We start from the raw sequence: 26,894 nt of genomic DNA on the forward strand, positions 1-26,894 counted from the left end.
GAAAAAGATGCTGGTCATAATTGATAGTCTAGATCTCTAGAATTACTTTGATACTACCTTAATAATAAATAAATATGTCCTGAATGCGTTCTCTTCTAACTTATAAGTTTTCCTTGGCATGAGCAGAGCCTTTTCGATTTTAAAGGATGCTCACTTTTCAATCCTCAAGCTTCTTTACACACATTTTCACCAATTTTCTAAAGATCCTGTAAACACGAGAAGAATGGCTACTATATGTGAGGTTTATATTTTCTCTTCCCACTTACGGGTCTCGTTTCAGTCTCTTGAGGACCTTTTGGAACTTTTGCGAGGAGATTTTTACGTCGTAGGAAACATACTTTTTACTTTGCACGAGCTGGAGAAAAGAGAAAAGAATAGAAATTTAGGTTTCTCTAGTGATAAACTTGGAAGTAGAAGGGGTTAATTCAGTGCTCTCAAAGGATGAAGGCGAAGGATCCGTTGCTTATTGACTTTGGCGAAGATTGAAACTAAAGAAATATGCGGAAAACGTTTCGATTTATCGATTGTTATGAAGTGAAAATAGGAAATAAGTGAAGCTTTACCTGAACGCTACATTTGGGGTTCACATCTCTTCATTTCGAGGAGTTTTTACAGTTCTCCCTCTCTTCAATCTCTTAAGACCCTTTTGGGTGCCTTAAGAGCCTTAGAGCAATTTTTCAAAATGTTGCACTCCAAAATATATGCGAATTTGTGTTAAGTTCTGTTCTTATTGGCTGAATACATTTCCTCTTTTAGATGGAGGACGCCTGAAAGTGTCACCATCACTTTGATGACATATTGATTTTATTTAAAAACATCCCAACAATTCGGTTCTATGTTCTTCTACTTTAAACAGTTCTTCTATGAGGAATCTAGCAATTTTACCATGACTCCGACAGTGCCATTCATGCAGAATTATACAGGAAATGTACGTATAAAATATACGTATATATAAAAATGATATGTGCATATTCATTTGGTTCTTCATGACGTGTGTAGCGCCATCGGTAAGAGGTCCGCTGTAGCCAATGCCGATGGTTCGAAACCTCTCTTGTGCCAACCAAGCCTTTCATCCATCAGGGGTCGATAAATTGGTACCAGACTTGCTTGGGTGAATAAAACCACTGACTTCATCATCCGCTGGCCCCCGCAAGTCCCTGTATAGACCAACACGTATTCCAAAAACTTCAACTTCGGTTACGAGTTACAGTAAGACGCATTGGCGCATCCCAAGTGGATTGATACGCTAGAGACTTTACAGTTTATCCTTTTTTATTTTGTTGTTCCGCAAAATCTTATGTCTAATTTGGCAGATATCCAGTAAATTTGTGGTCCTCTATTATCACTATTTTATTTACTAATCACTTATTTAAAGTTATTACTATTCATATTACTGCTCATCATCGTTCTTTTATTTATTACCTTACTCATTTATCATTGTCATCTATTAGTTATTTGAGTGAGAGGTGAAAATTCAAGTCACCTATAGCAGTGGAATATTTTTTGAACACTAGAAGAACAGAAGCCCATCAAAGTTTATCATCGTCTTTGCATGCGAATTCACAGAATCACAGGAAGACCCGTATGAAAGATAAGGCAAGGGCAGTCTAGCGTATCCTATAATTTCTCTATATACAAGTAATTTGTGGATAGGTCATGGTACAACGTAGACAACGATAACCCGCTATGAGCGAAACTTTTCCTGCATAGGGAATGATCTTGACGCCTCCTTATCGCATTCCACACATTCTTTACTGGACGGTAGTGTAAGCGAGAGTATCGGTAAGAAGAAAAATGTAGCGTAGATCCAACTGGACAGCGTGATCACGATTAGGAATACTCCTACCTAAAAGAATTGTGAACAAGTTGAGTGGAAGAAAAGAAGCACCGGAAGTCCCGGCACGAAAACGCTCATGTGAGTTTCTGGAGATTCGCTACCGTACTCCTGAATTTAAAAAAAATCCAAGCGTTTTGAAGGTTATGAGCCCGCAGTGATTTCCCGTATCCGCTTGTTGGGTGCATAGCGGCGCTTATTAACTTAGAAATACTTTCTTTCCCAACTCTTCTGAACGTTTCATTTTGTTGTATGTTTTTGTTAAATTGGATTTCCCTGACGAGAAATAAAAACATCGAAGATTTTGTAAGACCGCAGTTGCGTAAGCGGATGTAGTTGAAGCGCAGCGTGGCGGATTGCAACGATGGACGGTGCTAACAAGGCTACCCGTTCGATCCTAAGCGCTACGTCCACCGCGCCGCTTCGAACGCAGCTACTTACGCAACTGCACCAAGCTTCAGCTTCTGTCGCTTTGGGCCGACTATATCATTGCCGTTTTCCCGTTCCTACACAAAAACCTTTAATAGGGAAGTTACGAACTATCCTTCAATCCTTCGAACATAGTAAACTATCATTATCAAAAATTATCATAAGTAAGAGTAATATTTCAGGAGAAATGTAGTTGGGGGGGGGAGGGGGGCTAAGTGGCGCCCTTATTTCTTGACACTCTAACTTACTTTTTTTTCTTACTATATAACTTTAGCTTACATGTCATAGATCCTCTAAGGGTAATGCTTAGGTCTTAGGGCCCCGAAAGACTCAATTATTTACTTCGAGAAATAAGGGCGCCACTCAGTGCCTCCCTCCCTCCCCTCCCAACTATATTCCACCCAAGATTTCTATAAGTTCACTCATGACTTGACTATACCTGAGAAAAAGCGTGCGTTTGTGAGAATAGCATCGAAGCTCCGGCAAGAAATGAGGTAAAACCGGAAAGTGAGACGGGCACCGAAGCAAGATTCGCTGCTCGTTGAATCCGATGCGATTTGCATCCGGTCTTCGGCAAAGCGGCGCCGAAATGTAGCGTATAGTCGAACGAGAGTCCCACGACCAACACAAGGATAACAGCCTCCAGCACACCGATTTCCCATCCAAGAAGCGTAACGCTGCCGACCGAACAGGCAATGATGCATACACATGTGATTACAGCGGCTATTGCCTGGAAACAGTGTGGACAATAAGGTAATTATTGATTGAAAAAACTACTCGGTTGAACGCTAGCACTTACTTGCATTTTCAACTGAAGTACAGCGAATAGAGCCACTACAGAAACGGAAACAATCACCGATGAACGTACATCGGAGACTATTGATCGTTGTAGATCGTACCTAAAACGATAAATTAGCTACCGTACACATACAGCAGATAAAATACAATACCAACAATGGTTGGAATCCTCTAATAATAACAAACTTTATTGAAAATCATTAAATCTTTAAATTGAACTGTTAATTCTACAATGAAAATAAATATTGCGAAAAATCAATAAAATAAATACAAACTAATCCAGTCCCCGTCTTGAATCATAAAATAGTATGTAATTTTTTTTTTCGAATTCCGCTTTTCCATGTTTTAAGACATCCGGAACTTTTTATTACGTGTTGGTAACTGATAACCTAAAGGTCTTTACGTTCTACTACAATTTAGGTTTATGTGAGATTCCAAGAAACTCTCATAAACCAAGATTGCTTCGGACAAAGGTTATAATTGGATTTCTTTTTTTCCTGATCCTGAGCAAGTTCACACAAAAAGGCTGGGGCTGCTCAAAAAACGCTTGGAAACTGTTAGCTTTCTTTTTTTAGCTCTAATTTTTTTGAAATCTGGAAAATTGTGATTGTTGTTTTTTTTACATCGTCGTGGTGCATGAAGTTTCAATTTTCAAAAATTCACGGATTTTTTCAATGTTTATTATAAGTCAAAAACTACTAAGTTCAAGCGGCGACAGTTGCAAGATGCGGAGAATAAGTAGAGCTATGGATCTACAAAGAACGCTAAGAATTCATGACAATCCAAGAATCCTGTTTTTAAAAACTCTTTTCTAAAAACTTTTTTTTTAAATAGGATATTGAGAGTGATTTTCTTCTACAATATTAACGCTTTTCACCCGATTTTATCTTATCTCTGTTTGAATCCGTGCGCCATCTGTCAATGCAAGGCATGGAGACTGAAGAGCCTCGGGAGTGAATAGCACTTGTTATTCCTACTTATTCTCTACTTCCTATTTTGTATTCTACTCCTTCCGTCTAAGGGTAGAGGCGAAACGGAAGTAATTACTATATTCTAAGCTACATCCCTAATATTCAGCTATATACTAGTCTATTTTCTATTATTCTACTGTTTTAGACTACTACTATTATATGAGGAACGAAACAAATAGAAAGGAAAATCACCAAGAAATAATAAACAAATATTACGGATAAATGATATTTACCATGTGGACATCAGCGCCCATTCAGGAGCCCACCAACCATTTGGAGGCGTAAGCGTGGCGAGCAAATCGAATGCATGAGCCAGACGATGGAAACGATGAGAATACGATAGATGCGTGGGCAAAAGTGCTGTATACCTGAATGGAGGGAAAATTGAAAAAAAAACTACTAGAAGATTCCTAGTAGTCCTTATAGTCCTTATCCACTATATATACTATATATATCCACTTATCCTTACAGTCTACTATAATATTCGTCCGATTTTTTTTTTTACAAAAAGTAAATCAGTGTGAAAATACCAAAAAACACTTTGTATCGTGGAGAAAGAAATGTTCTTTCACATGACGCGTTACATAACGTCAAACTCTTTTTTTTTTTGCTGAGCGTGAGTCTAAATTTAAAAGAAAAAAGGCGTAATTACTTATGCATCAATCTGATAAATCGCCTGGTGTTCGTGATGGTGTTTAGTAGTGGAGAAGGTTAAATCCTCCCAGATGTCTCAGCTCGCTTTTCAGTTAACTTTTTTTTTGGGGAAAATCATCAGGCCAAGATCAATAGCGAAACGAAACCTTCGCTTATAGGTCCCAAAAAGAAGTTTCAGGAAACTTAACAAGATAACAAAAAAAATCAGGATTGTTGCACTTGAGAAGATGCAATTTCCCCACTTTAATTAGGACCAAAAGCGAGTTTGTACCGATGTCGATGTCGATTCTGCAGATTCGGAGAGTTTCTATAGCTTCTCAGTTGTGAGATGAAGAAATTTGGTGGAACTTTACCTAGGGTAGGTTAACCGAGGTCTGTGATCACGAGTACAATGCCCTCGGGCGAGCATGTATTTTTTTGCCTTTTCGCCCTTTTTGTCTGATATTTGCTTTATGAAGTGTAGGGATAACTTTTGCGATGCGTACGTTAACTGAATGTTGTTACGGGCAGACAAAAACAGTGCAAACCCCCTCCGTATGCATAATCCCAGAGAAGTTCCATTACAATACAATGCATTTTATCTTAATCGCACTCCTATTTCTAAAGTACTGGTGAAGAGCCAGTTTCTTATTCATCAGAGTCTAATCATAGGAATAAAAAAAAACCTTGCTGGTTTTAAATAGTAGGCCGAATCCAAATGGATACTTCCACGTTTTAAAGGCATCACCCCACGAATCTGAGGTGGTACAGATTTCAGGTGGTGTATTCGTATACGGGATCGTAGACCAAGGAGAGGGGATGATTCCGTCCATTTCTTCCTAATTGTCGTAAGAAACGGCCCGGAAGATACGGCTTCGAGCGTTCCAGCGCGCTGTTTTCTACGAGTTTGATTGGAGCGCGCCAGCTTTGTACACGCGCAGCATCTTCCGAGCCGTTTTTTTACGCCATTTAGCAAGAAATGGACGGAATCACACCCCTCTCCATAATCTACGATCCCGTATACGGATATTCCACCTGAAATCCGTACCACCCCAGATTCGTGGTATGCTGCCTTTAATCAAGTGACAAACTAAAAAATGGACTACAGAAAATCCGTGTAGAAAAAGATTTTGTTCAATTCTTCTTCTAAAACCAAAACTTTCGTTTTGCAGTGTTTTTTTGATCAGTGCTATGAAGTTTAAATGCCCACAAGTACATTCAGTTATGAATTAATTTTTCTAGAGCTCCAGAAAATTAATAGAAAATAGACAGATAAAAATAGTGAAGTTAATAAAATATTGGCAGTAGTCCAACAACAAGAACTAGAACAAGAACAACGAAATCAAGAACAACAACAGTAACAACAAAAACAAAAACGAAACAACAAGAATCTAGGGTTAATTGACTAATGGCAAGTAAGTCAATAATATAAACTAGTAATACATTTGTAAATTAAGAATAATAGCTAACTGGTCCGTCTGGAGACTAGCTACTAAATGACATTGATTACCCTGAAGAAGGCTTTAAGATTTGATTCAATTTCCTCTTTTCTTTTTTTTAACATTCATGGCTCGCGAATATCTATCAATAGAAAAATGGGAACTTTTCCTTTTTCCGGCTTTTCCTCAGAAACGTCCGCAGTCACATGCGCGCGGTTTAAAAGCGCGCCGCCCCGAACACACAGCCGTTCGCCCCAACGTGCACCATATGTCAGCTCATTCTGTACGTAGACTGTATTTTTTCGTTGTAATCCATGAACTATTTCTTCGTGAGAAGCGGGTCAGCTCAAAAATAAGGAGGGGACGTGACTATGAAGGAATTCACCTATTTTTAAATTTTTATTCTACTTTATTTGCTTCTTTTAAATCAACTCTTACCCGCATAATGCAAAAGAGTTGTTGTCGAAGATTGGAGTGTCGTTGTAGGAGGTGAAGATAGCAGAAGTAGAGTTTCGCAGGCAATAATCCAAGTACACGTTATTGAACAACGAATGAGACATGTTACAGCAAATGTACCTAAAAAAATGTAATCTAGAATGAGAACCTGGAAAGAAACCAGAGATACGGTAGCCTACCCCGTTTGGCAGCGATATGCCGCGCTCCAATTGAGGAATTTTTCCGGCCAAAACGGTTCCGAATGATTAATGAACGGTAAAGCTCTGTAGTTTGACAAATTAGCAGCCAATTCTCGTATATCCGTAGGAGTCGACAGAGTGAATGAGGGATCAGACCTAGAACAAATTCAAATTTGAATGAGGTTTTTGAGGGAAAAACCCGAAGAGAGAAGGAGTACTCTTACTCTAAAGGAGTGACCGCATGTGGTCTGAACATAGCCGTCGAATTCACCGTCTTCACTCCCCAAACAAGACGCGCGTACAATGGGATTGCGATCTTTTCCTCCACGAATTCGAACGTTTTCTCAGCGTTGTTGTCATACCTGAAGGTTTGGAATGGGAAAAGAATAAAAGGAAAAGGTGTCTGGCGTTAAAGGCATCATCCCATGAATCTGGAGTGGTACGGATTTCCGGAGGAGTATTCGTATACAGGGTCGTAGAATATAGAGTAGATCCCTTACAGAAACAAAGAAGGGTGATTCCGTTCATTTCTTCCTAATTGCCGTAAAAAACGGCCCGGACGATAGAGCTTTGTGCGATCCGACGCGCTATCTTCTACAACGAGTTCGATTGGAGCGCGCCAGCCTTGTGCACGCGCCGTATCTTCTGGACCGTTTTTTGCGGCAATTAGAAAGAAATGGACGGAATCACCCGCCTCTCCATAATCTACTATCTCGTATAAGAATACTCCACCTGAAATCCTTACCATCTCAGATTCGTGAGGTGATGCCTTTAATCAATGCGCTTGAGATGCGCCGTTCAGTTCAATTCAGGACCACTTAAGTTTTACGAACTTGTATTTACATTTACATGAGTTTTTCTTGTTTTATTATAGCTAAAGCAATAATTTGTTCACGAAAAAAAATGCTGCCAACTACCAAATGAATGCTAGTCCCAATCATCCCTATTGTCGTTTATCGCAGAACGAGTTCCCGTAGTGAAAGTGACGTTGATTTGATGTTCACGCGACTATTTTCACTAGCTGGTTACGGTAATCCCAGCTGTCTTCAATGTGAATTTAGCTTGGGGAACGAATGAGTATGGAGTGTTACTTTGCTTGAAAATACACCACTTTTGCATGTCTTGCATCTAATAAGTAGAAAAATAATAAATAAATAGTAAACTAATAAGCAATAAATAGATAAATGAATAAATTTCGAACAAATCAATAAATATGATAGATAATTATATAATTATGATAAATACACATAGTAAATAATTTCGGACTAATTTTTAAAAATAATTTTGCCTGAACTATATTCCTTTTTAGAATGAAATTATGTTTCAGTTTTTTGCGCGTAAATGAGGGTTTTCTCTGTCATTCTCTGCTGCTTTCTGTCATTCACTTTTTTTTGTGAATTTGAATAATTGAGGATAATGAGAGGAACCAACCATTCGTGAGGATTTGATGCAATAAAAAGTTGGAGTGGATTGTATTCGGGTAGATGTAAATCCCTTACAGAAACAACAGTTGCAACCGCTACAACAATTGATAGCGCTGTCATCCATACAAATCGTCCCTGCAACGAAAATCCATACATGAAGTTCATAAATTTAAGAACAATACCATAAACAGGAACTGCAAACCTGTACAATTACCCATGGAAGAACCTCTTTGAACGATTTTGACAGAAAAACTCCGATATCGGGCAATAAAGGGATACAAGAACACCACCTGGAAAATGAAACGAAATAAGACGAAAAAATATCGAAATTGAAAATTTTGGACTAATTTTCAGAAATAAATTCGCCCGAACAAATTATAATAAATAATAAGTAATAAAATAGTTCGCCTGAAATAAAAAATACATCCGCCATGACCAGGTTTTTGAAAATTTCAAGAGTGGTGTCTCAATGAGAGGGAGAGTGTTGAGCAAATTACTCCTCGCAATTTCTTGTTAAAATTTTGAAGCAAAGCAAAGAAACAAATAAGGGAAATATTCAAAATTCAAAAAAATTTCTACTGCTTAGTAGAAATGACATCTGTTCCTTCCCTGTATTCATAGCCCCTTTCACATGAATATAAAATATAATAAAGTTAAATATAATGATATAATAGATAAATATAAAGTTTAGTTAATTTTATTCAGAGGTGTGGATGGCGACGCTGAGACCATTAAAAATGTTGGTGTTGGCTTTTTTGCATTACTTATATTATTTGCTTCACTTCACACCTGCTCAATTTTGTTATTCCTATTTAACTTATTTATTTATTAATTACTTCCTAAATTTTGCCGATTTCCAACGATTTTGACAGTTTGGGACGGATCAATCCATCAGAAAGCAATTTTGGGAGATTAGTAGGGGTATTGAGAAATTTCTTTGCTGAAAATGTGGAATGTTTTTTTTCGAGTGTGAAGAACAATTATGTGGTCACTATGGTCGAGGTACCTATGAAACAAGCGAACGTTTGTAGTATATGGCGCTGTATGCGAGAAAATAGCGGAATCCTGGAGTGAGGGTCTGTGGAATGGTGGGAAAATTCCAGGAGTTGTTGAGAGAATGAGAACCACAGGTGGGACCGAATATAGAGCCGAACCATTGTCACACTTTTCTAACTGAAATCCATTAAAGGCATCACCCCACGAATCTGAGGTGGTGCAGATTTCAGGTGGAATATTCCTATAAGAGATAGTAGATTATGGATAGGAGGGTGATTCCGTCCATTTCTTCCTAATTGCCGTAAAAAACGGCCCGGAAGATGAGGCGCCGCACAAGGCTGGCGCGCTTCAGTCGAACTTCTTGTAGAAAATAGTGCGCCAGAACGCCCGAAGCCGTATCTTCCGGGCCGTTTTTCACGGCAATTAGGAAGAAATGGACGGAATCACCCCCCTCTCTGTAGTCTCCCATCCCGTATACGAATACTCCACCTGAAATCCGTACCACCTCAGATTCGTTGGGTGATGCCTTTAATCATCGTTGCAGGAAATACAGTGTAATTCATTTTTTTTGTCTGCACCAACCTCAGTTCGTAAAGTAACACTAAATTACTATGCTGTTTGTAGCCAGAAGGTGGCAACAACAACAAAAAAAAACGTGTTGACCTCATTCCTCCATTGGGGTCCCCCCGCTTAGCTAATCGTTATCCACTTCAACTGAAAACATTAAACTGTTCTATGAACAGCACTGCTGGAGACCACGGATCTTCAACCTTCCGTCTCCATCTTTCGTGTTGGATGCGATCTTCTCTGGATTTTTGCAATTTTTCGCTTGTATTTGCATTTTTTTTTTCGCATTTTTTTTCTGGATTCATTTGCGTTTTGCAATACACCTGCACTTTTTCTGGCGGGGACTACCAGTGTTGTGGGGTCCGGTTCTCTACGTAACACTCGTTTATTGCACGATTCTGCGGACGGTAGTGTTGTAGATACCAGTTTTCTATGTAATCTGCTTTTTGTTGCAGGATTTTACGAACATATAGTAGTAGTAGTAGATAAAAGTGCTACTTGGATACTGTACAACCGGGAACAGAATCCATCGCTACAACTTTTTATCATCACTTCATGTCTGTGAGTACATAGTGTACTAAAGGATGATTACTGTCCATCTATTAGTGATCTATGAATAATATGAATAAATATAAATATAAATATATAATAATATCTTTGAATAATAATAATTATGAAGAATTTGAATATTCTCATGGAAAAGTGGTTAAATACGTTAAGGCCTTAGTTTGAAAAGATCCGTTACCTTCGTTGCAAAATGAGAAATGCTGGAAGAAATGAAACGACGAGTAGATAGTTGATCAGAATGGTAACACCAGCGAATAGGCCGAAACACCTAGAATTTGAGGTTAACGCAAAGTATAGACATAGCATAAACGTCTAACTACAATTATATTACTTAGACACACTGGAGTAAGTTGAAAAAAGTGACTATAGGTGTGAATTAGGACTAAAAATTGAGTTGTTATTTCAAATTGAACTCCTCTTACCGAAAAACGATCACATTTGAGGCGATGTTTACGAAAAATGGAACAGCTGTGGAGAAGGATGTGAGAAACATGGTTGAACTGGTGTGATGAAGACACTAAATGTAAGGAAAAAAGTTGCGTGGCAGATATAAGACCGAAGGTTTCACCTTAAAGGAAGCATATCACGAATCTGACGTAGGGAGGGAATCCGAGGGAAAAGCTAGAGATGAGGCTGTAGATTGCGGAATCCGGGGGTGGTTCTGCTCATCTCCACCTAATAGTCGTAAAAAAGGTGTGGAAAAACAACGTGCAACCCTTGTGCACGCGCCGCGTCGTCGAGCGGACGGTCGAAAATCAATAATGTCTTCTCACCAGCTTATTCATGTAAAACTAAACAACAGGTTGCTGAGGAGACTAAAACGAGGAGCACATAGAGGAGCGCTCTAACTTATATCGTAGGAGCTAGAGCGGTTCCCATGCGTTTTTTTTAGGACGATAAGGGAAATGTGACCGGCAACCCCATCTCGAAGTTTTCTCGCGGATTCTCTCACCATGCCAGAATTGCCGGCTTTTAAAAAGAGTGAAAGTAAAAAAAGGCGAAAAAAAACCAAACCTCATAAAAGGAGTCCTCATCGAGTGTGTGTGGAAAATGACTGAAGAGTAAAAACGCGTCATCGGTGCCTACAGCTATGAGAAGTACGAAGATTACGAGGTTTAAGAGAGGGAAGTCTGAGGTGAAGAACGAGTAGATCGCGAGGGAACCTGTAATAAACAATTTCTGACCAAGGTTCTCCTCTCCTCGTCTTCCGAAAAACACTATTCCCTCACTCTACTCATGCATCAAACGTTGTTCATCAGGATCATTCAAAACAAACCTAATACACTTAACGCCAACACCAGGAATACGGCGATAGCGTAGGTGAGCGATCGTGAATGCAGTGCGACGATGAGTGCAACAACACCGGCAGCAAGTAGGGCGAGCAGGGAATCGGACATCGCAGCTGGCAGCAAACGATCTCTTTTCACCTCCATCAAAATCCCTGAAATGAAAATCTCAGTTCTTTCGTTGTTCATCCGGAATTAAACAAGCAGACAACTGCAGTTCTACACAAATGTCAATCGCTGCCATTCGAAAGCTTTCGGAATCTGCTGAGAGTGTCACAATGCTAACCAGAGTGAGGAGGCAGCACATTAGGTGTTCGTCAAATTAATTATTTAGCGTTTTTGCATGAGCAGAAGGAAAATTTAGAAAACGAATTGCTCGGCTGCAATCAGTAAAATCTATTTTCTAGAGTTATTTTAGGGTGTTGTGATTACTCCGTTAGTAATATTTTCCTAGGTTTAGTATGAAATTAGTGGCTAATTGTCAATAAAGGCGGAATGTAAAGTTCTTTTAGGAAGTGGCAAGCTACGTATCAAGTCACCTTGCAGAGCTAAAGTTTTGCTACTTGCCCGTAGGTTGAAAGCTTACGGAATTTACGATTTTGGATCCGTATGGGACAACAAAGAGTTCCAGCTGTAGATTACGATCACGCCTAATTCTCCCTAATCGTCTTGAAAAATGGAGTGAAGACGTTCCTAGTTCCTACGATGCAAGTTAGAACGCGCCACACCTGCACATGCGCCGCGACCGTGTCGCGGTCAAAAATCAATGGGATTTCCTCAGCAGCCAACTCAAGTGAAACCAATAAGTAGGCGGCAGAACTAACTAACGGTCTCCATGTCGTTTTTCAGGGCAATTAACGAGAGGTGAGGGTGGACACGCTCATACTTTTCATCTACAAAGTCTCCGAACTTCATTTTTTACAATTTATTCTTTACAATTTCATCCTTGCAGTTTCAACAAAATTTCGAGTCACTCGTTGAACAGTTGGTGCCTTGTATGACTTCTCCTCTGGCTCCGCCACATTTCCGATTAGCAATTTTTCATTCAAGCTGCTCGAGCTTTCACGTCATCTGTATTCTCACATTTCCAATTTTTTTTTCTAACAATCGTACCAGTATTTCTGCCAATTCTCTACCGTTTCATTCGATCTCGCCGGAAATGTCGAATCTTTTGGTTAGCGTTGGATTGTTTCCCTAATTCATTGCAACGTTTTCCTTGTTACAGCCGGTATTCTTTGCCACTTCGCCATAAGAAGAGGCATGAGACAGAGACAAAACATAAGATGAGACTTTTTTTTTCTATCAGTTTGCTCTGACGTTCTTACTCGGTTCATTTGTTGTTTTTTTCATTGATCTTTTTCGCAAATGGATGCTGTTTTATCTGCTTCTAGTTTTAGCTTTTCCAAACTTGGTTTCTTCACAACTTTTCTTCTTCTTGTGCTTCTTTACAAATGTTCAATTTTTACGCAATAAAAGTTCTCGTTCATACGCCTAAGGAAGTCGTTGGTAGCAGCGCTTATTTCTCACTGGAACTGAGTTTGGCCTTTCCAGTCCTGATATTCCGTTATTGTTATTCCGATATTCCGTTTTTAGGCCTCCGAAGTCCCAATTTCGAAGCGAAATCCTCCCAAAGTCCCGATTTCCAGGCCACAATTCACAAGGGATCCTTGCATACAGACTGGATCCAGGCAAAAGCCTGGATCCAGTCTGTATGCAAGGATCCCTTGTGAATTATATGGGAACTTCACGATCAAAATTTTCTATGGAAAATTCGTGCTGCAAAAACACCATTGAGTTAAGGCGAGAAGTCGAACAGCATCTATGCTATCATCTATACAATCTACGCTGGGTTTTTAGTGTGTTTTTCGAGAATCCAGCCTGAAAACTGATATGGGACAATATCTCCCCCACTGTTCGATAGTGAACAGTTACCCCGTCTCCGTTTCGCTGATGACATAGTTTTTATAAGGCAAAGTATCAGCAAAGCGTAACGAATGCTAGTCGACAACGGCGATATGTGTGGAATTATCATTAAAACACGCTAGCAACCAAAAAATGACACTTTTCGTGGATGCTTTGCTGATGTTTCATTCCTGCGTGACAAATCAAATATATATCTGTACGTATCTGGAGTTAAGTAAGGGAATGAGCGTGAGAGGCGGCTCAACTCCTGGACTAAGCAGGAGGGCCAAACGCCCCAAGTTCCAAACGTTCAGCACGATCGAGGACTGCCCAAGATCAGGAAGACTCTCGCTGTGATGAAGCAGGAAGAAGCGAAAGGGTAGGTGAGCATCCAACAGCGCCAAGTGATCAGTGAATAAATCCGAGAACACATGGCCATTTTTCAACATCTTCCTTCCATCGACGCCTCAGAATCCTGGACTCTTACAGGCAGAAGGAAGGTGTGGTCTGCATCCACATAGAAAAGATCATCCCCATAGAAGTACTCTGCCTGTTTCAGCGCAATAGAAGGAGAGCTTCCGGGGTGCTACCTTCTCATTTTCGGATATCAGAGACACTGAAACATTCGTCAAAACGAAAGTATCTATGCACTATATACTAGATGAGCCAGACATATGATATGTTTCACGGACAACTGTAGGACAACTGTATCATTGGTGACAGGATTTTACTATATAAGAAATGTACTGTAATTTACGCTTGGAATCATTAAATTCCAGAAAGTGCAGAGATACAAACTACAATTGTCTGTGAATGAATTGATTTGATGAATTACTTATTTTTCTGTGGCGCAAAATTCTTTCTCGACTTAAATCGTGTAACAAAAGAGTGACGTAACAGCATACCAAGAGGAATTTACCATTGAGTGAAATCTGGGAGCTGCTTTCAAAGGTTCTTAGAGAGAAGAAAGAAGAAAAAAGTGCTACAAAAGTGCGTTTATACAGAAGTAAAAACTTTTACTTGTGTAAAAACGCACTTTTGTAGCAGAAAATAATACGTTCACGATATATGACATTTCCACGGTTTCAAAAAAGTATTGGATTGTGTTTTGATCTGTTGCGCCAGAGCAGATCGAAGGAGACCAAGCTAATGCTAGCTATGGATGGGACCAATATTGATTAGGAAGTAAGTCTCAACACCTCATATGTATATTCTGGTATATTTAGGTAGACGAGTTTTTAAGTGGATCCCGGAAGATTCGTTGAAGATTCAGGACGAAATTTCCCATTTTCAAGAAGCATTTATTAAATTTCCTTAAAATGACAATCAGCTTCATGTTTGTCACGTCTTATCTTATACAAAATTAATAAATTTATATAGATGCCTAAAAATTACATTTAAGCGCACAAGGACCTGAAATTATTATTTCTCATCGCCTCTCCCAAACCATTCCAGCACACTTCGAATCTAAGCAGGTTAGTTTTTTTCACAAAACAAAAAAAAAACTCAGATATTGGAGTAGTCGACAATAGCTAGGTCTGTGCAGACTTAATTTGCAAGCTCGATCATCTTGGACTGGATTTTCGTTCATTTTGGACTCTTTTTCTGCTTATGCATTGATACTCCTTTTTTTCTTTTCTTTTCTTTTTCTATTGAATCACAAAGATGTTTGTTTACTTTGCGAAGAACTACACGGTTATAACAAAAATCAATATCCGTTACTCTTTCACTTCTACTTGCAGAAAATAGATTGCTTTAAAGAAATTTCTCGGTTCCTTATTTTTTCTATGCACCCAAAACATTGACCGTATGAATGAATATATGAATGAAGATGAATATATCGTTGAAGTAACTTTTTCGGATGAAATCATCTGCTGTGAATGTACAGCTCGTTGAAAATGAATGGAGAAAAATCTTTCACGGCTACTGAGGCTCTGACGAAGGCGACAATGCCGAAACGTTAGCCGTAATGAAGTTTGTTAACAATCTTGGCTGTTGCTTTAATTTCACTATCGAAAAGTTGCAATCTCTTTATGCCAAGATTCAAGGAAAGTCGAATTTTCGCACTTCTGGAAAAATCTCTCCATTCTTTTTCAACGGGCCACGGCGACCATCTTTCTCGGGATCATCTATTCTCAAGGATTTTCGTTTTGTTCTCAAGATTCCACTTTTTCGGCGTTAAATCCCAAATAACCGGTCGCCTATTCCCGTCCTAAACTAGGTGATTTCACGAGCCTATGACCCCCCCGACGGTGTCAGTGACGACTGTGCGCTTATTCAGCGAAAGTCGTTGTTGGTGGCTGTAAAAGGCTCGGCGAAACTGGACCATGCGTACGTATAAACGACCGGTGAAAGTCAGGTGGTTGATCGTAGCAATTTTGCTGCGCACGAAATTCTCCTACACGAATTTCGAGGGAATTTTTTTCATTTCTGTCGCACCTACCGCTCCTAGATCATCCATCCTTTTTCTTAGAACTCTTTCCATGCTTAAGACGCTCATAGAAAAAGTCAAGCGTCAATCCAGTTTGAACACAGACACATCCCATGTGTTTCGAATGAACTACTGAACTATTCGAGGAAGGAACGTACCTTTAATGGCAAGATTTTCTTTCTTCATAAAATTCACGATAGCCACCTCGAGTTTGTTGTAGAGATCCAATGGGACGAAGATATTCTGCGTTAAGTAACCAGTAAGCGTAAATACCGGGAGGAAAGTGTTCAAATGCATTGGTTCGGCACTCAAATCACGAGGTAAAAGCCTGTAGAACAAGTCGAACATCATCGTCGATGAACAGTTCAACGGTACACCTACAAAATTTCAACTTTAAGCCTATAAATATTAAATTTTGTGGATCTCTGTATAGTTCCACTTAACAATTTAACTCATAACAACTACAAAAAGACAGAAACTTCCGATAGAAACACATTTTCCAAGAAACAGCAATCGGAATTACCTGGACAAGAAGAGCAATCCTCTTTGCAAGCGACTTTACATGCTATTAGCTTGTCCCGGTACAGTGTACAGTAAGTGACAAGCCGATGCACACTATCCACATGGTTCACGGTGAGTTCGGAGCAATTGTACAGAAATTCAGGCGATAAACATGCAAAGAAGTTCGCCACACTCCAAATATTCCGGTAAGGTGTGTAGTCATCGAAAGCGTCGAGTTCTTCCGCGATGTAGTCTTGCATGGAACAAATCTTCCGTAAGAAGTCAAACTGGAATATTGTGGAAAGACGAGGCACTTCGATGACGATCTGGCTAAGGTGGCTCACTGAAATCATCGAAGGAATATAGAAGGAAACTAGGGAAAATTCTAAGCACAGGACCTTGTCCGGTCAGTAGTTAATTCACGAATAATAATAAAAAATAGAAAATAATAAAGAATAATAATAGATGATAGAAAAATAAAGATATTAATCCTATATTCAAGGCATATATAGAATAAACGAGCCACCTGCGCAAATCAAATTTGAATCGGAAAAGGAAAAAGTGATCATAATTTAGTTGATAATATGACAACATAATTTAGTTGATGAAGCTTGCAAACCAAAAAAAAAGAAAAAAAAGTAAAAACCTAGCTAAGCAGTAGTAGTATCTAGGTAATAGCTTGTTTTTTCGTTCGACTCCTCTACTTTATTGCATTTTTTCTTTTTTCAACGTCCTTCTGTTCAATTTCAATTTTTTTCATCTTCTTTTTCTTCTTTCAATCTTATGACCTATCGCTGGGACCCTTACGCCATATAACGCATCGTATATGTATATAACCTGGTAAAGATGTGGTTCACAGGATGGTAAGGTGATCCTTCCCACCTTTGCATTTTTAAACTCTTTTGCTAGAGCGGTTACTGTAGTACCATTAGTAGCACAGATGTTTGAAGTTTATAAATGTTTTACTATAAATTAGTTCTACTATAAAGCTAAAGAAGTCTGTTTTTCTCCTTCAGTATTTTCTGAACTGTAGAGAATAAGACAATTTTTTAAAAGCTGACTTTCAACGAACCTCTGCATAGTAAAATGTTGTATTGATTTTTGATGATCTGTACATGTTTTAATGATGATGTTTTTGACAGATTTTATTGGCTGAATTTTCGGTAAATCACCTCCTTTGATGTCTGAAATTGGCGATTCAATGCACACTTTAAGCGATCAAATCTCTCCACAAAGAAAATCCACGTAAATTTGGAGTTTGCCTGAATAGTTTTGGAGAGATCTGATAGCCCAGATTGTGAATTGAATCATGCAATTTCAGGTCCGAGAGAATTCTCTTTTTCCACCTGCTTCTTCACATCATTCTCCTCTAAGTTTTGTTCTCTATTCGATCTCGTTTTTATCTCTAATTTCATCCATTAGATCCAAATCCACTACTTTTTCTCTTCTTCGCTTCTGAAAATCCAAAAGCATATGTATAATAATGCCTATTGTTCCTACTAGTGTTATTACTGCCTATTATTTAGTCTATTTTTCTATTTTATCTGAAGGAGGAAAGGATCATTTCTTGTGGTATCACAGAGTGCTTCACATCTATTTGGGGACGTTATCTATTCAACGATATCTTTACGGATTCGTGCTGGTCCCTGTCGTAAAACCCCAATATAACAATGAAAGAAGAACAGCAAGAAACCGTCGTTACAGATGGAACGAAACAGAAAGTGCTGGAACACGGCTGGCGGCTAACACAATATCCACTACACCTATCTCCTCTAGCACTTACACAGTACATTTTTTGGTACTTTTTAACTGCTTGACTTGCTCACTCCCAACCCCGTTTTTCTCTAGTGAAAACTCATTTGGAAAACTAACTCCAAATTACCGTAATTCTTTGACATTGTTATGGTCTCATTCCTGGATCAACAGATACATACTGACCGGACATGATCCTCTAAGAAACAGTTCGACTGATCGATTCATCGTGCAATTTTTTTTTCGATATTTTTTCATGAGCCGACTCTCAAATGGATATAGAGAGCCATCAGGAAGGAGGACCCTTCAGGAAGGAAAAATATAAAATATATGTAATTACATACACAAAAATTTAGAAATGAATACGGAAGGTGTCAAGGGGTTTTGTACGAAAAAAAAATAAATATATACGAAAAAAAATGAAAATAAATATGAAGAGTGTTCAAGAAGATTACGAAAATGTTATAAAATGCATTTATTCTTCTGACCGAGCGGTCTGTTAAATTCTGCGTTGTGATCCCATTTGATTTCTTTTTGTGCGGAATCAAAATCCAAGACGTTATGAGGAAAAATCACAAAATTGCCTGTAACTAAGGTAAGAAATCGTTAAAGGTATTAAGAGAGATCGAGCCAGATGCCTGAGAGCACGTCACATCGAACATCAATGAGCGTAAAACTCAATGTCTTGCCTCGTTAGGTGATCATATGCCCGGTATCACATTTTATGTTTAAATGGCACATATTTATTGAACAATTTGCATTTTATGACATTTTTAATATGCTACTTACTTCCTGTACCTCCTTTACAGTAGTTTTTGTCCTCTGAAACCATCCATTAGTATTTGCTACGAGATTTTTCTGAAGAAAAACATATTACATCTCCTCGGAGAGAGTAAAGCGCTCTTCCGGGTGCTCTCTCTTTTATTACGAGGCGTCTCCTTGGAATCTGAGTTTCTAAAGCAGCTGAGGCAGCACTCACAAAAGAACCGCGCGTTGAAAAAAAAAAGACTGACGAATAAAGAGAAATTCGAGAGGAAGGAGGTGTACTAGAAAAAGGTTTATAGTGTGTGAAATTTTTCGGAACATCTTGAGAATTGTTTCTGTTCCGACTCATCCAAGATTTTTTCCTTTTTCCTTTCCTTTTTTTCTTCACCGTCGGTCTATGTAAAGTGTTTGAAAAAAAAGATATGGCGTGGTTGTAAAAAGTTTCAAATTATCTTGAGAATTTTTCTTGTTCCGACTTGGAAAAAATATGCTTTCCTCTTTTCTCTTTATTTTTTTTTGTGGTGCACCATTGATCTATGTGAATAAATAAAAAGTGGGCAGGGGGGGGGGCAGTCCTAAACTGCTCTGATTGCTAAATACTGCTCTGATCGCGGATTAGGACATTAGGAAAATGGTCCCCTCAACTCTCTGAGGTGGAACGCAGAGAACTCTTCTTTTGGGCCATTTTTAGTCGTTGAAAGTATTAAATGGTACGAGTTAGCTATTCATTTCCAGTAAGCTTATTTAAAGAGCTTGGTGTAGGTTAAGCTTTAGTAATTCCAGCTCTATCTTAACTTTTTCCTCCTTTAGTAGCTATAGCCTACACATCATGGATGCTCGAAGAGTAACGCCTAGTAGGTTTTAGCTCCGAGAACGTGCTTGACATCTTTAGTGGGGTGAGAGGGAATCTGTCTTCGCATCTCTTCGTTCATTGCTCAAGGACAGCACTACAGACGACATTGACTGTACGCACTTAGAATCGACTTCGAACACTTTAGGGGCCCGACTGATCCAATTATTCACTTCCAGTAAGCCTGTTTCGAGAGGTCAGTAACGTTCAAGCATTAGTGATTCCAGCTGTGTCTTCCTTTTTCTCAGCAATGCAAAAAGAAAAGTAAAAGATAAGGTCATTGGCATCTCAATCCACTTGGGATGCGCTAACGCGTTTTACTGGAATTCATAATCGTTGGGGTTTGGTTAAGCGTGTTGGCCTATAGAATGACTTCCGAAGGGCAGCCGACGGGTCAAGTCAGTGTTTTTATCCTCCCAGACACGCCTAGAACCAATTCATCGACCCTGGAGAGATGAAGAGCTTGGTTTGCACTAGGGCGGACTCGAACCATCGACTAAGTGGCTACAACGGACCTCTAACCGACTGCCCCACATCCGCCCCAATGAAAAAAATCCAAACCTTAAAGTATGAGCGAAAAGAACGTTTCGAGTATAACTTTGGGGTGGAAACTCATTAACTCAGTATTTTATAACTGATTTCAGAGAACTGTTGTGTTGCGCGGGGGAGAACGATATAATTTTCAGTAATCTGAGCAGAAAAAAGGAGTTTATGGATGATATTGATTCCAGCCATCCGAAAAGACGCTATTCATTGATTCTGTAACATTGGACAGTATGATGACGTTATTTTTTGCCAATGTTCATTAATATGAAAACAACAACATTCCAGGAGGGAACAGGAAGGAAGAGGACATCAAAAGCAGCAATGATGTTTTTAAAAATAATTTTTAATATTTGTTTTAGAAGCGAGATTCGTGAAAGAGCATTGGAGTGTTTAATATTTTGATTCAGTAAATGATACAGTATCGATTCATGAACTATCACGTTCTCAGATTGAACTTGACGCTTAAGAACTGTTTTTGCGCTCTAAGAATGATTTTTGTGCTCCAATCGCTATCTCCTTAGGTAGCGATCGGGGCAGTTTTAGAGTGCCGCTCCCTTCACCTCTCCACTTCCTTTTCATCTTCAAAGGTCAAACAGTAGGCTAAGACATTTCTTCAAAGACATTTTCTTTTCATAATTCATTTCCATTCAATCCCCCGATTTTTTAGATGTTGTTTTGAAAACGAGCTTAACAACTTTAGTAGGACGGAAGGGGAATCTACCTTCGCATCACTTCATTCATTGCTCAAGGACGGCACCATAAACGACAGGGACTGTCGATGCACTTGGGATCGGCTTCGAATACTTTCGGAAATGCCAGTTATTTTGCCAATTTTTTTACCGTAGTGCTTTTTAATAAGCCTTGATCCGACAAAAAAACAAGTGTTGTCATCGTTTCTGTTCGGTACTCATAAGCGTATTAATTTAGTATTATTATTATATTACTACACTATGAAATATTTGAATTACTATCATACTTTCCATCGCTGGTACCAAAGTAAAACCATCTTCTGTTTATTTATTTTATTTTTATTTATTTATTTATTTTTTGTTTTATTCTTTTTACTTTTTTATTTTCTTTAATTTTATTCCTAGTTAGGAAATTTACTACCAATTACTTATGTACATATACTTCACAGATATGCGTGATTATTAGATCGATGCATAAGTAATGGCGCTTTTTTTTGTTTGAATTAAAACCCTAGGCCAGAAAAAAAGAGTTTAGCATTTTTTAACATATTATTTTAAAGAGTATTCTTTCTCTACAAGAATGATTGTAGTTTTTTAAATGTTGATTTAATTTTTAAGCCAATATAACAACATAACAACAAATAACATGCACCGATCCTTAGGTTTTAGATAGCAACAGCGGACAAACTGCTCCTATGTTCTCCTTTCATGCGAAACGCGAACTCGAATTGTCATTCTCTCATCACATTTTTATTATTTATTCGGTTTATTACCGTTCTCATCACAATACAATGACATTTGCGTCGTCGATCATTACGACTCATCTACCAGTAAACTGGATCCACTCGATCGAGAAACGGTGACTGCTCAAAAAAAGATATCAATGTCTTTTTTTTTCCTCTTTCTCTCTCCCTCTTTTTACACTTCCAGCCTCTGACGAAGGCGATGACCGGGAAAAGTTAATCGTTAAAGTAGTCCGTTGGAATTTCCATAGCTGAAACAAACGTACTCAGGAATGGGAAAAAAACTAGTCAGGAAGTCATTCGAAATTTCTTTTTCAAAAAAAAAAATGGACGAGTATTCGGAGAAAATCCAATCGATACACGCGTTTTCGCTACGAACAATGGAGCGGACGGAGTAGTACATCACGCCATTTCTTCCGCTGAGGTAATGGAATTACAAGAGCTTGCACTTCATGTGTAGTATTCTTGCAAAACAGGTTCGAAATAGACAGAAAAATGTGGCTGAGCTGATCGTCGAACAATAACAAAAGGTCATTTTTAGATTCGAGACGAATAATTCACAGTAAAAAGGTGTCTTGGATGGTTTTGCATTGCTCCGAAATGATCAAATATTGCAAATTTGTCAAAATCTTGTCAGAAATAAAGTAGCATCAGTGTGTCCGAGGGAAAATGCCAGTTCTTATAGCGAGACAAGTTAGCGAACTCGTACTCTACTCTACCTCAGTCGCTCAACAGAAATGTATCTGAGAATTCCAGAAGTTCTGAAACAGCTCGTATTTTCACCTCTGTTGTGAAAAGGAATTTTCGATGGCGTTATGAAAGATTCATCAGTGTTCACATTCCGTTACTGTAACAACAGAATTCAACGCTATTGGAAAAGTGTAACGGAAAGGAATTAGAATTGAAAAAGAAGGAAATTTTGGAATGAATCATACTTCAGATGTTCCCTATCGTCTCTGACCGGGAACTCTATCCTAAGAAACCTAACTCTAAGAAAATCCCAATATTTTTTTTAGAGAAAGTTGTGGCACTACGTTCATATGTATACATAACTACATAGTGAGTGAGGCAGTCTACTCCTTAAGCACTGATGATAAAAATCATTTATATTAAGCATTATATATTATGTATTTACTATATTTTTTACTGTATTATATACTTATGCACTTCTTAATATTATACTGTATTATATATTATATACTCACTTATAATATTAAAAATTCTGAGACGATAAAAATTATGTATATTTGACACTTACATTATGTATTAACTACTATATTATATACTTGCTTCTTATTATACTATATTATATATTATATACCGACTGATAACATTAAAAATTCTGATGCATTCCCAAAAAAACAGTGGATTTCAAAATGGTATTCGTTCGTGTGAACGGTCACCAAAGTTTTTAATTGATTTCCTTGAGCTGTAGCCAAGCTTGGTATTGATCGCCTTTATTAAACAACAGCTAACGTTTCGGCGTTTTCGCCTTCGTCAGAGCCTGGAAAGTTCAAAGCCATTGGTGATTTATCCCTCAAGCGCCTCATCACCCTACCGAAAGCATCCAAATGGTAGGCAAACTCAAACAGCAACACACTGGCTAGTACTTACCTCATTAGCTAGACTTGTGAACGCAGCAGACCACCACGTACCACAACTACGAGGCACAAGGGTTTTTATATAGGGACTTCACGGCCCGCCCCGTAGATCAAAACCCGCATAGGTCTTGATATGGGGATAACTCGTTTGTGATCGCAATGCACTCATCCTTCTTGTTCATTTTCGGACTTTTGGCGGTTATCCAAAAGACCTCTAGTGTTCTGCGTGCTGTGATCTCGGACTCGTAGAATAATATACGAACTTCTACCTCCACTTCGGAGTTTGGATGACAGACCTCAGTAAAGAAGAGTGAATGAGTAATGAAGAGATAGATACGAAAACATCAAGAGATAGAGTAATAAAGAGAAAATAAGTGTGTTAAAGGAAGGAAGAGGTCTTTCCAAGAATTTTTTTCAACATGCCGAGTTTCAAAGACAGTCGAACATAGGCAATACTCAGAGAGGTCACCAAAGTTTCAGATAATAGGCTATACAGCTTTCGTTGCGGTACTGGACTTCATTGAAAATAATAAAGAATTACACAAAAAAATAAAATTGAGGAGGATGAAGTTCTCAGAAGAAGTAACAGTAATCCGAGACCTCAGTAAGGAAGAGCGCATGAGTAATAAAGAGATAGATACGAAAACATCAAGAGATAGCGTAATAAAGAAAAAATAAGTGTGCTAAAGGAAGGAAGAGGTCCTTCCAAGAAATTTTTTTCCTCTTCCAAGAATAAAAGAGGAGAAGAGAAGGAGAGAAGACGGAAAAAAAATGAAAGAAAAACTGGAGCAAAGGTAGATTTAGGTAAGTTTGAATTAATCCAACCTATACAATACGTGCTCGAAGATTTAATCGACCAGGAAGAACAATGAATTTTGTGGGAATCATCCAAAATAATTGGAGCTAGAAAAATCGCAATATTCTACGCAAGATGAGAAGGTCCCTTTCATTATTTTGATAGAAGGAAATGAACAGTTTCAAGCTCTGGATAACTCAAAAACATCCACAATCTTTTCCTTATTGAAACAACGAGTCATTTCGATTTTATTGATCCAGTCCGCTCGAACAGATCATCAAGGAACCACGTTATTATTTAAAAAGTTAAAAAGTAATTAAAAATTGAGTAGATGTAAGATTAGTTAAGTAGTACTTAATTGGTTTAGTTAAGTAATTAAAACAAACGTCTAGGTTGCAGAAATTTCACGAAAAAAAAGATCAACTCTAAAGAAAACGACCTACTCAGAGGTATGGGAGCATCATAGCATGCGATGGTGCTGAACGTGGTGAACAGCTGATCAGCCCATGATCGCCGATTCCGGCGGGATCCCACCGCGGTGACGTTTTGTGTTCGTGCTAATCCGGTCACATTCAGCTGCGGATGATTGGCGAAGTTGATCCGGTTCGATGTGGTTAACGTTTGTTGAAGTTTCTGCCATGCTAGTCGAGGTCCGGACAATTCAGTGTCCTTCGTGTCGAAACCCTGAACGAACGGGAAATTCATACCTGGTCATCGTCCCTGTCTTTTATCTATTTTACTTATTTTATTTGCTTTATTTTTTATTTATTTCTTTTTTTATGTTTTTTTTTAATTTTTTGTAGATTCAGTACGCAGATTATTTAATAATATAATCAATCGCAATATAATATAATCAAAAAAAAAACTTCTGAATAACGAAGCAGAAGAGAAGTTCAAAAATCCCCAAAACTAGGTCGGATTTCATCGTTCTCTTTAAAAAAAAATTCCATAAAAAATCGGAATGGAAAACGTTAATGTGGATCAAATAAGGACCATCAGTGAGAATCAAAATGACCGCTAGGCGTAAAATGAGCAGGATGCATGGAAATGAACAACACACTCTGAAAGAAAACCACTTTAACGTCCGCTAATTTAACTTATTTTCTTTTTTCGATTTTATTTCGTCTATTTTTCAGAATAAAACAAACTACTTTTCTATAATCTTACAAAAGCGCTTGGATTTTTTGCAAAAGGACCTCCTTTCAGAGCTCATTCTGAGCAAAGTAAGGTCCAATATGCCTAACTACCCTAGTAACCGCTGTTCCACTGTAGCGTTCTGGACTTGGCAAAACGATCTCACATGAGGATTTCCCACCTTCTGTAACAGGAAGATAACAATGTCAATTCACCACACAAGGTACTAAAAAGCGCGAAATTCGTTGTATGAAACTTACGCGAAATTCTAATGAGATTCTGTTCTTTCGTGTTTTTATTCTTGAAAAAAAAGGATAAAGTCACTCTGGCGTATCAATCAACTTGGGCTGCGCCAATCCGTTTTACTGTAGTTTATAATCGTTGGGGTTTTGGAACGCATGTTGGCCTATACAATGACCCACGGGGGGCAGTCGATGTGTCAAATCAGTGATTTTATCCTCACAGATAGTTCTGGCACCAATTTATCGACCTTGTAGGAATGAAGGGCTTGGTTGGCACTAGAGAGGTTTCGAACTATCGACCGTGAGGCTACAGTGCTGTGTTATGGCACGCATATGGATGTTTACAAATACGCATACAGTAAGCGGCTTGTTAATTTAACTAATATGCTTGCTTGAGAATAGTAATGAATTAATTTCTTGATGGTTAATGGTCGAACGAAGATTTCACTAACAAATAACGTCGGGGAGACGCGACCTTTCGGATAGCGTGTGGATCAATATGCAGATGAGATTTCACTGTGTGAGAGCGTTGAAAATTCGCGTTGATCCGCAATGACCTAAATGTTCGTTGCTGGCATGGTGTGGGATTGTTTTCGCTGCAACCGGGCGCGTACCCAATCGGAACTCGTTCGGTAGCCACGTCAGGCTACAGATGGCTAAGCTCTAGATCCCAGATTTGGAATTTTTTTCTCTTTTCCAACAAAGACGAATACACTCAAAAACAACAAGAACTTACAATTTCAGCGTTCTGACTAAGTTTAATAGGTAGAAAATAGAGAATAACAAGCGGTAATATGCCGGTAAGCAGCACTGCCGTGATGGCGACTGTTAACGGTCGACGATAGATCAGTCGCGAGTATTCGCGCAGCGACAACATCGCTGGTCGCGGCGAATGGCGAGCACGAGGCGGTGCTGCTGCTGCAGCTGCACGCGATGATGGGCGGCGACAGAAAATCGGCTCGTTTCTTGCGAAAATAATGGCCATACGACGAGCTGGTTTCACACCGGCCGCCACCACCGCCGACGCACCGCCGCTGGAGGGACGACAACCGCCAAAACGGCCAACCCTCTCCGTAATGTGTAACTCACGTACCAGTCGTCCTTGAGCGACGAGGATACGCTGGCTAGTAAAGTACATCTCGTCGGCATCGAATCACGTAAATACTTTATGACTAACTCTGCAAAACTTCAACGGAGCAAACAGAGTTGTCATTCTCAAGGACAACCTCAAGGCCAATTATGGTGTTTTTGTTCATTTATTTGTTTATTCACATCTGTAAATGGTACATTGGGAAAAAAGAAACACACTTTATCGAGGACAGAACATTTTTTCGGGAAAAAAGCGGAACCCAATTCATTATCA

The 26,894-nt window shown here is 38.8% G+C and overlaps 1 protein-coding gene across 1 annotated transcript; it reads right to left on the reverse strand.

The window, feature by feature from the left end:
* Positions 1–1,684: 1,684 nt before the first annotated feature.
* Positions 1,685–26,669, reverse strand: RB195_007085 (uncharacterized protein; the record flags this gene model as incomplete). The annotated part of the gene is made up of 17 exons (XM_064180519.1): positions 1,685–1,846; positions 2,703–2,993; positions 3,063–3,162; positions 4,266–4,400; positions 6,543–6,680; positions 6,740–6,895; positions 6,964–7,101; positions 8,171–8,298; positions 8,366–8,453; positions 10,472–10,561; positions 10,716–10,810; positions 11,308–11,456; positions 11,570–11,734; positions 16,071–16,289; positions 16,436–16,756; positions 24,599–24,839; positions 26,268–26,669. 17 exons carry the CDS (start codon positions 26,667–26,669, stop codon positions 1,685–1,687), a joined length of 3,018 nt encoding a protein of 1,005 aa, XP_064037384.1.
* Between the last annotated feature and the right edge of the window lie 225 nt (positions 26,670–26,894).

This window comes from Necator americanus, chromosome I, assembly GCF_031761385.1.
Source record: "Necator americanus strain Aroian chromosome I, whole genome shotgun sequence".
Classification (NCBI taxonomy): domain Eukaryota; kingdom Metazoa; phylum Nematoda; class Chromadorea; order Rhabditida; family Ancylostomatidae; genus Necator; species Necator americanus.